This window comes from Oenanthe melanoleuca, chromosome 25 (assembly GCF_029582105.1).
Source record: "Oenanthe melanoleuca isolate GR-GAL-2019-014 chromosome 25, OMel1.0, whole genome shotgun sequence".
NCBI lineage: Eukaryota > Metazoa > Chordata > Aves > Passeriformes > Muscicapidae > Oenanthe > Oenanthe melanoleuca.
Window position 1 is genome coordinate 4,110,536 of NC_079358.1, and position 14,807 is coordinate 4,125,342.

Here is a 14,807-nt window from a genome sequence, read left to right on the forward strand (position 1 = left end):
TTTCCCATTTCTGGGGATTTTTCCCAGGTTTTTTTCAGGGGGATTTTTCCAGGTTTTTTTGGGGTTTTTTTTTTCAGACTTTTCATGTTTTTCTCCATTCTTTTAGGTTTTAATCCCCATTTTTAGGGGATTTTTTTCCAGGATTTTTTCAGGTTTTTTTCCAGGATTTTTTTTGGGTTTTTTTCCAGGATTTTTTCAGGTCTTTTTTCCGCAGGGTATTTTCGGGTTTCTTTTCTTTTTAAATTTTTTTTTTCCCCTCCCATTTGTTTGGGGTTTTTTCCAGAATTTTTACCGTTTTTTTTCCCAGAATTTTTTGAGTTTTTTTCCCAGATTTTTCCTTTTTTTTTTTTTTTCCCAGATTTTCCCTCCATTTTTTTCCTTTTTTTTTTTTTTGATTTTTCAGGTTTTTTCCTTTTAAGGTTTTTTCCCCCATTTTTGTTTGTTTTTTTTTTCCCCAGGTTTTTTTAGGGTTTCCTCCACCCCGTTTTTATGTTTTCAATTTTTTTTAAGGTGATTATCCCGATCTTTTAGAGTTTTTTTCATTATATTTTGGGGGGTTTTTTTCCTTTTTTTTTTCCTTTTTTCCCCACTTTTTTTGAGTTTTTCTCTTTTTTTTTTTTTTTTTTTTTTTTTTTTTTTTTTTTTTTTTTTAATTTCCAGGTTTTTTGGGGTGATTTCCCAAAGTTTTTTAGGGTTTTGTTTTCCAGGATTTTTGGGGGTTTTTTTTCCCAGATTTTTCAGGGGTTTGCCCATTTTTTTAGGCTTTTTCCCTTTTTTTTTTTTTTTTTTCTTCCAGTTTTTTTAGGGTTTATTTTCTTATTTTTTATTTTTTTCCAGGTTTTTTTTCCCCCAAATTTTTCAGCTTTTTTCCTTCTTTTTAATGTTTTTTTCCCCCATTTTTTGCTTTTTTTCCACAGTTTTTTTTTAGGGTTTTTTTCCCTTTTTTTTTTTTTTTTGTTTTTTCCCAGATTTTTTTAAGGCGTAATTCCAATTTTTTTAGTTTTTTTCCCCACATTTTTCAGCTTTTTTTCCCCTTTTTAAATTTTTTTAGGTTTTTTTCCCCCATTTTTTTGGAGGGGGGGGAATCCCTCCAAAATAAAGGAGAAAACACCAAAAAATTCCCCCAAAAATGGGAACAATCTCCCCAAAAAAAATCATCCCTAAAAACCGGGAAAATCCCCCAAAAATAAAGGAAAAAACACCCAAAAATTCCCCAAAAATAAAAGGGGATTATCCCAAAAAAAATCAAAAATTCGTGGATGAGAGGAAAAAAATCAGGATTGGAAAATAAGGAATTACAACAAGAAGGAATTTTATTGATATCAACAATTTTTTGGGATTTCCACCCCCCCAAAAATTCCCAAATTCCTGAAGTTTCCTGGAATTCCAGCAGGGGATGGGGGAGGATTTTTGGGATTTTTTTTTTTGTTTTTTTGGGAAAAATCCATGGAAATTCCCAGGGCTGCCTCAAACCGGGGGATTCTCATCACAGCCCCCCCCCCAAAAATCCCAGAATTCCCAAAAAATTCCTGAAATTCCCAAAAATTCCCCTTTAGTGTAATTGGGTTCCTGACTCGTTTTTGGGTGGGAAAAGAGGGAATTATCCCAAAAAAAAAAAAAAAAAAAAAAAAAAAAAAAAAAAAAAAAATCTGGAATTTTGGGGGGGAATGAGGAATTTTGTGGGATTCCTGAAATTCCAAAAAAAATCTGGGATTTAAACCCAAATTCCCCTGAAATTCAAGGATTTATTCCCAAAAATAGTCCCAAAATTCCAAGGATTTATTCCTAAATTTCAGGATTTCCAAAAAATCCCACAAAATTCAAGGATTTATTCCCAAAAAAAATCCCAAAATTCCAAGGATTTATTCCCAAAAAATCCCAAAGCATTCAATAAAAAAATCCCCCAAAATTCCAAGCATTTATTCCCAAAAAATCCCAAATTATGAGAATTTATCCCTAAAATCCCAAGGATTGAACCCCAAATTCCCAAAATTCCAGGAATTTATTCCCCAAAAAACCCCAAATTCCAAAGTATTTATTCCCCAAAAATATTGGGATTTAATGCGGATTTTTTAGGGAATTTTTCTGGGAATTTTGTGGATTTTTTAGGGAATTTTTCGGGAATTTTTGTGATTTCCTGGAATTTTTTAAAGGAATTTTTGATTTTTGGAATTTTTAGGGAATTTTCAGATTTTTAATGGAGTATTTGGAATTTCATGGGGTTTTTTATGGGGAATTTTTGGGGGTTTCTGGAATTTCTAGGGAATTTTTTTTTATTTTGTGGAATTTTTAGGGAATTTTTGGGATTTCCTTGGGATTTTCCAGGAATTTTGGTTTTTTTCAGAATTTCCTTGGGCTTTTCTGGGATTTCCCCGGAAACTTTTTTATTTTTATTATTTTTCAGGAATTTTATGATTTCCTTGGGATTTCCCAGGAATTTTTGGGATTTTTCAGGATTTCCCGAAGACTTTCTGAGATTTCCTTGGAATTTTTGGGGGGATTTCCCTGAAAACTTCTTTATTTTTATTATTTTCCAGGAATTTTTGGGGATTTCCTTGGGATTTTTTGGGATCTCCCTGGGATTTTTTTTTTTATTTTATTTTTCAGGATTTTTTTGGATTTTTCAGGAATTTTTGGGATTTCCTTGGGATTTTTCGGGATCACCCTGGAATTTTTTTTCTCATTTTATTTTTCAGGATTTTTTGGGATTTTCCAGGAATTTTTGGGGATTTCCTTGGGATTTTTCGGGATCTCCCTGGGATTTTATTTTTTCATTTTATTTTTCAGGATTTTCCAGGAATTTTTAGCATTTCCTTGGGATTTTTCAGGAATTTTTGGGATTTCCTTGGGATTTTCCAGGAATTTTTGGGATTTCCTTTGGACTTTTCAGGATCTCCCTGGGATTTTATTTTTTCATTTTATTTTTCAGGATTTTCCAGGAATTTTTAGGATTTCCTTGGGATTTTCCAGGAATTTTTGGGGGATTTCCTTGGGATTTTCCAGGAATTTTTGGGATTTCCTTTAGATTTTTCAGGATCTCCCTGGGATTTTTTTTTTAATTTTATTTTTCAGGATTTCCTTGGGATTTTTCAGGAATTTTTGGGGGATTTCCTTGGGATTTTTTCAGGGATTTTTGGGATTTCCTTGGGATTTCCAGGATTTCTCCCCAAAAATTCCAAAACTTCCTCCCTCCAAAAAACCCAAAAATTTCAGAGGCTGACGCTCCGGTGGTGCCGAAAATTCCGGCGCTTCTCCCTCTCCTCCCCCAGCTCCTCGCTGTGCAGGCTCAGAGCGTCGGGAATTCCCGAAATTCCCGGAATTCCCGACAAATGTTCCACCGAGTCGAACTTCTGCAGGTCCGAGGCGATGGTCTGCAGGCTCAGCACCGACAGCGAATCCCCGGAATCCGAAATTCCCGCCGCCGTCCCGGCCTCCTCGCCCGCCGTTCCCGGGATTCCCTCGGAATTCCCGCCCGTTCCCTCGGGAATTCCAGGAATCCCGCTGGTTTCCCCCGGAATTCCACGGTTTTTGTCGGGAATTCTGCCGATTTCGGCAGGAATTCCGCCGATTTCGTCGGGAATTCTGCCGATTTCGCCAGCGATCCCATGGATTTCACCGGGAATTCCAGGAATTTTGCCGGGAGTTCTGCTGATTTCACCAGGAATTCCAGAAATCCCACAGATTTCACCGTGAATTTTGCCGGGAATTCCAGGAATTCCGCGGATTTCACCCGGAATTCTGTTGGTTTCACCGGGAGTTCTGCCGATTTCCTCGGGAATTCCACGGATTTTGTCGGGAATTCTGCTGATTTCACCGGGAATTCCAGAAATCCCGCTGATTTCACCCGGAATTCTGTTGGTTTCACCGGCAATTCTGCCGATTTCACCGGGAATTCCAGGAATTTTGCCAGGAATTCCACGGATTTCACCAGGAGTTTCAGAAATCCCACGGATTTCACCAGGAATCCCATCGATTTCACCGGGAATTCCGCTGGTTTTGCCGGGAATTCCGCGGATTTCACCAGGAATTTTGCCAGGAATTCTGCTGATTTCAGCCGGAATTCCGGGATTTTCAATGTTTTGGGGCCCCCCCTCGGCTCCCAGGGGGTTTTCCCGATGTTTTTTCCGGAGGATTCTCTGGAATCTTCGGGCGTGGATCTCCTCGCTGATCTGCTCCAAATTCCGCAGGGCCACGGAATAACGGAGCTTGGCCTGGGAGACGGCGGATTCCAGGGAATTCACGCGGGATTTGTGCTCCTGGAAAAGGAGGAAAGGTCGGGAATTCCCAGGAATTCCCAAAAATCCTAAAAATCCGGGTGAAAATCGGTGAAAATTCCGTGAAAATCGGTAAAAATTTGATGAAAATCGGTAAAAAATTGATCAAAATCCGTTAAAAATTTCATTAAAATCCATTAAAAATTTTGTTTGTTCCCAAAAAATTTCAAGGAATTCCTGAAGTTTCCAAAGAATTCCAGAAAGTTTCTTTTGTTCCATGAAATTTCAGGGAAATCCCCCCAAAAAATTGGATTAAAATGGATAAAAGTTTGATTAAAATTTGATCAAAGCATAATAAATTTGGTTAAAATCCCTAAAAAAAAAAATTCTGTTTATGCCCAAAAAAATTCCAGGGAATTTTAAAGATTCCAAAAGATTCCTAAGAATTCCTTTTATTTCATAAAAATTTGGGAAGAATTATGAAAAATTGGATTAAAATTGATAAGAATCTGATTAAAATTCTTAAAAAATGGGTTTTAATTCCTTAAAAATTCCTTTAAAAAAATCTTTGAAAATACCTTAAAAATTCCATAAAAATTCCTTGAAAAATTATTTTAAAATTCTGTAAAATATCCTTAAAAATTATTTTTCAATCTTTAAAAAATCTGTAAAAATTCCTTTAAAATTCTGTAAAAATTGCTTTAAAAATTTCTTTAAAATTCCTTAAAAATTTCCTGAAAATTCCTTTAAAAATTCCTCAAAAATTTCTTTAAAATTCCTTAAAAATTTCCTGAAAATTCCTTCAAAAATTCCATAAAAATGTCTTTAAAATTCCATCAAAATTCCTCAGAATCCCCCAAAATGGATGGGAAAAAGTGGGATCTGAACCTCCCAGTATTCCCAGTTTGTCCCAGTCCCTCCCAGTTCCCTTTAATCCCATTCCCAGTGCTCCCAGTTCCCCCAGTATCCCATTCCCAGTGCTCCAAACTGATCCCAGTGACCCTCCCAGTATTCCCTGTCCCTCTCCCAGTCCCTCCCAGTGCTCCCAGTATCCACTCCAACCCCATTCCCAGTGCCCCAAGCTGATCCCAGTCCCTCCCAGTTGCTCCCAGTGCTCCCAGTACCTCCAGCCTCTGGTTGAACTGGGCCTTGAGCTCGAAGTAGGGCCGGCTCCCAGTGCTCCCAGTGCTCCCAGTATCCACTCCAACCCCATTCCCAGTGCCCCAAACTGATCCCAGTCCCTCTCCCAGTCCCTCCCAGTGCTCCCAGTGCTCCCAGTACCTCCAGCCTCTGGTTGAACTGGGCCTTGAGCTCGAAGTAGGGCCGGCTCCCAGTGCTCCCAGTTCCCTTTAATCCCATTCCCAGTGCCCCAAACTGATTCCAATCCCTCTCCCAGTCCCTCCCAGTTTATCCCAGTGCTCCCAGTACCTCCAGCCTCTGGTTGAACTGGGCCTTGAGCTCGAAGTAGGGCCGGCTCCCAGTGCTCCCAGTGCTCCCAGTATCCACTCCAACCCCATTCCCAGTGCCCCAAGCTGATCCCAGTGACCCTCCCAGTCCCTCCCAGTTTCTCCCAGTGCTCCCAGTACCTCCAGCCTCTGGTTGAACTGGGCCTTGAGCTCGAAGTAGGGCCGGCTCCCAGTGCTCCATAATCCCATTCCCAGTGCTCCCAGCTCCCTTTAATCCCATTCCCAGTGCCCCAAACTGATCCCAGTCCTTCTCCCAGTCCCTCCCAGTCCCTCCCAGTGCTCCCAGTACCTCCAGCCTCTGGTTGAACTGGGCCTTGAGCTCGAAGTAGGGCCGGCTGCGGGCGATGTCGCGCCTCAGGGATTTCTGCAGCCGCTGCACCTCGGCCTCGGCCTCCTGGCACAGCCTGGTCACCCTCTGGTGCTCCCTCTCGCTCCAGAGCCGCTCCTGCTCCGCCTCGTTCACCTGGAATTCCCAGAATTCCCAGAATTCCCAGATTGAATTCCCAAAATTCCCAGATTGAATTCCCAAAATTCCTTTCTTGGTGCCGTGGTTGAGCATCTCCTACCATGTGGGATCGTCGCTTTCTCCCATTCCTGAATTCGCTAAACATTCTCCAACCATTCCCAAATTCCAGATACCAAAATTCCCAAAATTCCCAGAGTTAATTCCCAAAATTCCCAGATTGAATTCCCAAAATTGCTGGATTGATTCCTGTCTTCCTTGGTGCCGTGGTCGAGCATCTCCTCCCATGCGCGCTCCAGTCGGTTTCTCCCATTCCCGACTTCGCCGAACCTTCTCCACCCATTCCCAAATTCCACATCCCAAAATTCCCAAAATTCCCAGAGTTAATTCCTAAAATTCTGGGATTCAATTCCCAAAATTCCTGGGATTCCTGTCTTCCTTGGTGCCGTGGTCGAGCATCTCCTCCCATGCGCGCTCCAGTCGGTTTCTCCCATTCCCAACATCCCCAAACCTTCTCCAACCATTACCAAATTCCACATCCCCAAATTCCCAAAATTCCCAGACTTAATTCCTAAAATTCTGGGATTTAATTCCCAAAATTCCTGGGATTCCTGTCTTCCTTGGTGCCGTGGTCGAGCATCTCCTCCCATGCGCGCTCCAGTCGGTTTCTCCCATTCCCAACATTCCCAAACCTTCTCCACCCATTCCCAAATTCCACATCCCAAAATTCCCAAAATTCTCAGAGTTAATTCCCAAAATTCCCAGAGTCAATTCCTGAAATTCCCAGATTTAATCCCCAAAATTCCCAGATTTAATTCCCAAAATTCCTGACTCTCTTGGTGCCGTGCTCGAGCATCTCCTACCATGCGGGATCGTCGCTTTCTCCCATTCCCAAACTTTTTTTCCGACTGCTCCCGAACCCCAGAATTCCCAAAATTCCGGGATTCAATTCCCAAAATTCCCAGATTTAATTCCCAAAATTCCCAGATTGAATTCCCAAAATTCCTGGAATTTTTTAATTCCTTGGTGCCGTGGTCGAGCATCTCCTCCCATGCGCGCTCCAGTCGGTTTCTCCCATTCCCAACATCCCCAAACCTTCTCCAACCATTACCAAATTCCACATCCCCAAATTCCCAAAATTCCCAGACTTAATTCCTAAAATTCTGGGATTCAATTCCCAAAATTCCTGGAATTCCTGAATCTCTCGATGCCGTGGTCGAGCATCTCCTCCCATGCGCGCTCCAGTCGGTTTCTCCCATTCCCGACTTCGCCAAACCTTCTCCAACCATTACCAAATTCCACATCCCAAAATTCCCAAAATTCCCAGACTTAATTCCTAAAATTCTGGGATTCAATTCCCAAAATTCCTGGAATTCCTGAATCTCTTGGTGCCGTGCTCGAGCATCTCCTCCCATGCGCGCTCCAGTCGGTTTCTCCCATTCCCAACATCCCCAAACCTTCTCCAACCATTACCAAATTCCACATCCCAAAATTCCCAAAATTCCCAGACTTAATTCCTAAAATTCTGGGATTCAATTCCCAAAATTCCTGGAGTTCCTGAATCTCTCGGTGCCGTGCTCGAGCCTCTCCTCCCATGCGCGCTCCAGTCGGTTTCTCCCATTCCCAACATCCCCAAACCTTCTCCAACCATTACCAAATTCCACATCCCAAAATTCCCAAAATTCCCAGACTTAATTCCTAAAACTCTGGGATTCAATTCCCAAAATTCCTGGATTGATTCCTGAATCTCTTGGTGCCGTGGTCGAGCATCTCCTCCCATGCGCGCTCCAGTCGGTTTCTCCCATTCCCGACTTCGCCGAACCTTCTCCAACCATTCCCAGATTCTAAATCCCCAAATTCCCAATATTCCCAGACTTAATTCCTAAAATTCTGGGATTTAATTCCCAAAATTCCTGGGATTCCTGACTTTCTTGGTGCCGTGCTCGAGCATCTCCTCCCATGCGCGCTCCAGTCGGTTTCTCCCATTCCCGACTTCGCCGAACCTTCTCCAACCATTCCCAGATTCTAAATCCCCAAATTCCCAAAATTCCCAGACTTAATTCCTAAAATTCTGGGATTCAATTCCCAAAATTCCTGGGATTCCTGACTTTCTTGGTGCCGTGGTCGAGCATCTCCTCCCATGCGCGCTCCAGTCGGTTTCTCCCATTCCCGACTTTGCCAAACCTTCTCCAACCATTCCCAATTTCCACACCCCCAAAATCCCCAAAAAATCCCCCAAAATTCCCGAAATTCCCGGACGGATTCCCGACCTTCCTGGTGGCGTGGTTGAGCATCTCCTGCCAGGTGGGGTCCAGCCGGTTCTTGCCGGTGCCCAGCCCCTGCTCGGCCACCATCACCATCTCCCGCGCCGCGTTGTGCATCCCCACCGCGCGCTCGTAGCGCAGCGCCGCCCGCTGCGTCTCCTGCTGCGCCTGCGCCGGGGGGGGGGAAAAAACCCGGGAATTTGGGATGGGAATTTTGGGGAATTTTTGGGGACGGTGGCGGAGGGAGGGGTTTGGGGGTGTTGGGTGGGTGGGGTTGGGGTTGGAAATGGGATTGGGATGGGGGAAAGTTGGGGGTGGGAGAAGGTTTGGGATGGGATTGGAGAAGGTTTGGGATGGGATTGGAGAAGGTTTGGGATGGATTGGAGAAGGTTTGGGATGGGATGGAGAAGGTTTGGGATGGGATTTGGGATTGGAGAAGGTTTGGGATGGGTTGGAGAAGGTTTGGGATGGGATTGGAGAAGGTTTGGGATGGATTGGAGAAGGTTTGGGTTGAGATTGGAGAAGGTTTGGGATGGATTGGAGAAGTTTTGGGACGGGATTGGGATGAGATTTGGGATTGGGATGGGATTGGAGAAGGTTTGGGATGGGATTGGAGAAGGCTTGGGATGGGTTGGAGAAGGTTTGGGATGGGATTGGAGGTTTGGGATGGGTTGGAGAAGATTTGGGATGGGTTTGGAGAAGGTTTGGGATGGGTTGGGATGGGATTTGGGATTGGAGAAGATTTGGGATGGGATTGGAGAAGATTTGGGATTGGAAAAGGTTTGGGATGGATTGGAGAAGGTTTGGGATGGGATTGGAAAAGGTTTGGGATGGGATTTGGATTGGAGAAGGTTTGGGATGGATAGAGAAGGTTTGGGATGGGAGAAAGTTTGGGATAGGAGAAAGTTCGGGGTGGAAGAAGGTTTGGGATGGGATTTGGGTTGGATTTGGGATGGGATTGGAGAAGGTTTGGGATGGGTTTGAGAAGGTTTGGGATGGTTTGGGATGGGATTTGGGATTGGAGGTTTGGGATGGGTTGGAGAAGGTTTGGGATGGGATTTGGTTTTGGAGGTTTGGGATGGGATTGGAAAAGGTTTGGGATGGTTTGGGATGGGATTTGGGATTGGAGAAGGTTGAGAAGGATGGAGAAGGTTTTGGGATGGATGGAGAAGGTTTGGGATAATAACTTCCATTTCCCCAGACTTTTTTTTGCCATTTTCCCCCCTTTTTCCCATTTTTCCTGCCATTTTCTCTTTCCCCATTTTTTCCCTTATTTCCAATTTCACTTTTTTCCAATTTTTCCCCATTTTTTTCCTCTTTTTTTCCCCATTTTTCCTGTGCTTTTTCCCCCCATTTTTTCTGCAATTTTTCCTGCGATTTTTTCCTGATATTTTTTGTTGTTATGTTTTCCCCTTTTTCCCATTTTTTCCAATTTCCCCTTTTTTTCCCATTTTTCCCCCATTTCTTCCTCTTTTTATTCCATTTTTTTCCATTTTTTCCTCTTATTTTCCCGTTTTCCCCCCATTTTTTCTCCATTTATTCCCCATTTTTCCACCAATTTTTTCCAAGTTTTTTTTATTTTTTCCCAATTTTCCCACTTTTCCTATTTTTCCCAATTTCCCTTTTTTTTCCCATTTTCTCTGTATTTTTATCTTTTTTTTTTCCCATTTCCCCCCATTTTTTTCTGTTACTTTCCCATTTTTCCCCCATTTTCCCCCCATTTTTCCACTGATTTTTTCCAGATTTTTTTTATTTTTTCCCAATTTTCCCACTTTTCCCACTTTTCCCATTTTTCCCAATTTCCCCTTTTTTTCCCATTTTCTCTCCATTTTTATCTCTTTTTTTTCCCCATTTCCCCCTTTTTTTTCTGTTATTTTCCCATTTTTCCCTCATTTTTCCACCGATTTTTTCCGGGTTTTTTTTATTTTTTCCCAATTTTCCCACTTTTCCCATTTTTCCCAATTTCCCCATTTTTTCCCTCAAACCCAGCACCTCCTTGGCTCTCCTCCTGGCCTCGTAGTAGGGCCGGGCGCGCTCGATGCAGGTTCCCAGTTGGGATCCCTGGGAATTCAATTTCCGGGCGGAATCCGAGAGGATGCGGCGATAGCGGGAACGGGCGGCCTGGGAAAACCAGTTTGGGACTGGTTCAGACTGGTTTGGACTGTGAAAACCAGTTTGGGACTGGTTTGGACTGGTTTGGGATTGGGAAACCAGTTTGGCGCTGGTTTGGGATTGGGAAACCAGTTTGGGACTGGTTTGGGATAGGGAAAGGATTGGGAACCAGTTTGGGACTGGGAAACCAGTTTGGAACCGGTTTGGACTGGTTCGGACTGGTTTGGGATTGTGAAACCAGTTTGGGACTGGTTCGGGCTGGTTCAGACTGGTTTGGGACTGGTTTGGACTGGGAAAATCAGTTTGAGATTGGGAAACCAGTTTGGGACTGGTTTGGACTGGTTTGGGATTGGGAAACCAGTTTGGGACTGGTTTGGACTGGTTTGGGATTGGGAAATCAGTTCGGGACTGGTTTGGACTGGTTTTGGCTGGGAAAACCAGTTTGGGATTGGGAAACCAGTTCGGGACTGGTTTGGACTGGTTTTGGACTGGGGAACCAGTTTGGGACTGGTTTGGGATAGGGAAAGGATTGGGAACCAGTTTGGGACTGGGAAACCAGTTTGGAACCGGTTTGGACTGGTTCAGACTGGTTTGGACTGGGAAAACCAGTTTGGGACTGGTTCGGGCTGGTTTGGGATTGTGAAACCAGTTTGGGGCTGGTTTGGGATTGGGAAACCAGTTTGGGACTGGTTCGGACTGGTTCAGACTGGTTTGGGACTGGTTTGGACTGGGAAAATCAGTTTGAGATTGGGAAACCAGTTTGGGACTGGTTTGGACTGGTTTGGGATTGGGAAACCAGTTTGGGACTGGTTCGGACTGGTTTTGGCTGGGAAAACCAGTCTGGGATTGGAAAACCAGTTTGGGATTGGGAAACCAGTTTGGGACTGGTTTGGACTGGTTTTGGACTGGGGAACCAGTTTGGGACTGGTTTGAGATAGGGAAAGGATTGGAAACCAGTTTGGGACTGTGAAACCAGTTTGGAACCGGTTTGGACTGGTTCGGACAGATTTGGGATTGGGAAACCAGTTTGGGACTGGTTTGGGATTGGGAAAACCAGTTTGGGACTGGTTTGGACTGGTTTTGGCTGGGAAAACCAGTCTGGGATTGGAAAACCAGTTTGGGATTGGGAAACCAGTTTGGGACTGGTTTGGGATAGGGAAAGGATTGGGAACCAGTTTGGGACTGTGAAACCAGTTTGGAACCGGTTTGGACTGGTTTGGGCTGGTTTGGGATTGGGAAACCAGTTTGGGATTGGGAAAACCAGTTCACCCCAGTTCCCTCCCAGTTTATCCCAGTCCCTCCCAGTTTATCCCAGCCCCTCCCAGTCCCCCCCAGTCCCTCCCAGTCCCATCCCAGTCCCTCCCAGTTTATCCCAGTTCCTCACATCCAGCTCCAGCTCCCCCCGGTTGATTTCAGCGTTGGCCTCGTTCAGGTGCTCGAGCTCCTCCTGAAACCCCCAAAAAAATTTTGGGATCAAAACCCCAAAAATTCCCAAAATCTGAGAAATCCCAAAATTTTGGGAAAAAATCCCAAAAATTTGGGAAAAAAAAAAAAAAAAAACCAAAAAATTAGGGAAAACCCCAAAATTTGGGAAAAAAACCCAAAAATTTGGGGAAGAAACCCCAAAAAATCGGGAAAAAAAACCCCCAAAATTTGGGATAAAAAGCAAAAAAAAAATTGGGATGAAACCCCCAAAAATTGGGAAAAAAACCCCAAAAAAATTGGGAAAAAAATCCCAAAAATTTGGGATAAAACATGAAAATCTTGGGGAAAAAAAAAAAACCAAAATTTGGGATAAAACCACAAAAATTTAGGCAAAAAAAACCACCAAATATTTGGGATGAAAGCTCCAAAAATTTGGGATAAAAATTCCTAAAAATCAGGAGAAAAGACCCAAAAAAATCCCAAAATTTTGGAAAAAATCCCAAAAATTCAGGTTAAAAAAAAAATACCAAAAATTTGGGATAAAAACTTCAAAATCTTCCTCAAATCCCAAAATTTTGGGATTTCTCCCAAATTTCCCAAATTTTGGGATTTTCACCCCAAATTCCCAAAATTTTGGAACCCAACCCCCCAAAATCCCAAAACTTCAATAACAAAAATTCCAAATTTTTGGGGATTTTCCCTCCAAACCCCCAAAACTCGAACTGTAAACCCCCAAAAATTTGGAGATTTTTCCCCAAATTTCCCAAATTTTTGGGATTTCCCCCAAAATTTGGACTCATATCCCCCCCAAAATCCCAAAATTTCCAGGATTGAGCCCAAAATTTCAACCCCAAATCCCAAAAAAATCCCAAATTTTTGGGGATTTTCCCTCCAAACACCCAAAATTCGAACCCCAAACCCCCCAAAATTTTGGGATATTTTTCCCAAATTTTTGGGATTTCCCCCCAAATTTGGACTCACATCCCCCCCAAAATCCCAAAATTTTGAGGACTGAGCCCAAAATTTCGACCCCAAAACCCCCAAAAATCCCAAATTTTGGGGGATTTTCTCTCCAAAATCTCAAAATTTGAGCCCCAAACCCCCAAAATTTTGGGATTTTTTTCCCAAATTTCCCAAATTTTGAGATTTTCACCCAAAATTCCCAAAAGCTGGAATTCAACCCCCCAATATTTCCAGGATTCAGCCCAAATTTTTGACCCCAAATCCCAAAAAAATCCATATTTTTTGGGGTTTTTCTCTCAAAAATCCCAAAATTCGAACCCCAAATCCCCAAAATTTGGGGTTTTTTTCCCAAATTTTGGGGTTTTCACCCCAAATTCCCACCTGGATCCGGGGGTCCAGCTCTTCCTCCTCCTCCTCCTCCTCGGGGGGATTCCCAGGATTTTCTGAATCCCCCATTTTGGGATCCCCCAAAATTCCAGGGGGCCATCCAAGGTGGGGGAGGGGCCTCAGTTCATTTTTTGGGGAATTTTTGGGAATTTTTGGGGATGGGGGGGAGGGGCTGGAAGAGAAAAAAAAAAAATTCTTATTTTTTTTTTTTTAGCAAAATTTCTTGGTGAATTTTTTGAGTTTTTAACAAGGGAAAATTCCCAGAATTTTGAATTTTTAGGGAGTTGCCAAAAATTGGCTAAAATTCCCTAAATTCCAAAAAAAAATTATTTAAATGTCAGAGAAATCCCTGGAAATTTTCCCAAAAATTCCTGAAAAAATTCCCCCCAAAATTCCCAAAAATCCCCCAAAATTTCTGAAAATTTTCCCAAAAATTAAAAAGAAATTCCTCAAAATTTCCTGAAAATTCTGGAAAAAATTTTCCCAAATCCCTGAAAATTTCCCCCAAAATTCCCAAAAAATCCCCCAAAATTCCTCCAAAATCCCCCAAAATTCCTGAAAATTTTCCCAAAAATTCTGGAAAAGTTTCCTGAAAATTCTGGGAAAATTTCCCCCAAATTCCTGAAAAAAATTCCCCAAAATTCAAAAAAATTTCCACAAAATTCTCAAAAATCCCCGAAAATTTCCCAAAAATTCTGGAAAAATTTTCCCCAAATTCCTGAAAATTTCCCCCAAAATTCCTGAAAAAATTCCCCAAAATTCCCAAAGAAATTCTACAAAATTCCCAAAAAATTCCCCAAAATTCCACCCAAAGATCCCAAAAATCTCCAAAAAAATCCCAAAATTCCCCCCAAAAATTCCCAAAATTTCCCCAAATTCATCCCCAAACCCCTTCAATGATCTCAAAATTCCCTCCAAATTCCCCAAATTTCCCCCAAATTTCCCCAAATTCCCCCAAAATCTCCTCAAATTCCCCCCCTAAATTCCCAAATTCCCCCCAAAAATCCCCAAATTCTCCCCCAAAATCCCCAAATTCCCCCAAAATCCGCTCGAACCCCCCAAAATCACCCCCAGACCCCCCAGAATCCCCCCAATGATCCCAAAATTTCCACAAAATTTCCACAAAATTCCCCAAAATATCCCCAAAATCCTCCCAAAAATCCTCCAAAATTCTCCCAAATCCCCCCAAAATCCCCCTCAAACCCCCCAAAACCCCCCCACAGCCACAACCGCCCAAACCTTTTCACCCCCCCTCTCCTCCCGAGCCCAAAAATTCCCAAATTTTCCTCAGAATTCCCAAAAAATTCCCAAATTTCCGCCAGATTCCCTCCCCCCGCCCCCCCCGGGCCTGTGTTTACCCCCCGCTCCGCCAGCGCTGAGGGGCCGCTCCCCCACCGGAAGCGGAAGTTCGCCTCAGCCTCCTCTTTCCGTACAACATGGCGGCGCCCATGGTGCGCGTTCAAACCCCGCCTTTCCCCATTTCTCCCGCTTCCCCGTGGGTTTAAATCGGCGA

The 14,807-nt window shown here is 43.1% G+C and overlaps 1 protein-coding gene across 1 annotated transcript; it reads right to left on the reverse strand.

Moving 5' to 3' along the window:
• Nucleotides 1–2,819: 2,819 nt before the first annotated feature.
• SH3BP5L (SH3 binding domain protein 5 like) lies at nucleotides 2,820–14,684 on the reverse strand. Its single transcript, XM_056510175.1, has 7 exons — nucleotides 14,653–14,684; nucleotides 13,289–13,466; nucleotides 11,904–11,966; nucleotides 10,400–10,528; nucleotides 8,414–8,575; nucleotides 5,970–6,143; nucleotides 2,820–4,256 (listed from the first exon to the last, which is right to left on the reverse strand). The coding sequence occupies exons 2-7, from the start codon at nucleotides 13,361–13,363 to the stop codon at nucleotides 3,210–3,212; spliced, it is 1,650 nt and encodes a 549-aa protein (XP_056366150.1). The 5' UTR covers nucleotides 13,364–13,466; nucleotides 14,653–14,684; the 3' UTR covers nucleotides 2,820–3,209.
• Nucleotides 14,685–14,807: the final 123 nt, after the last annotated feature.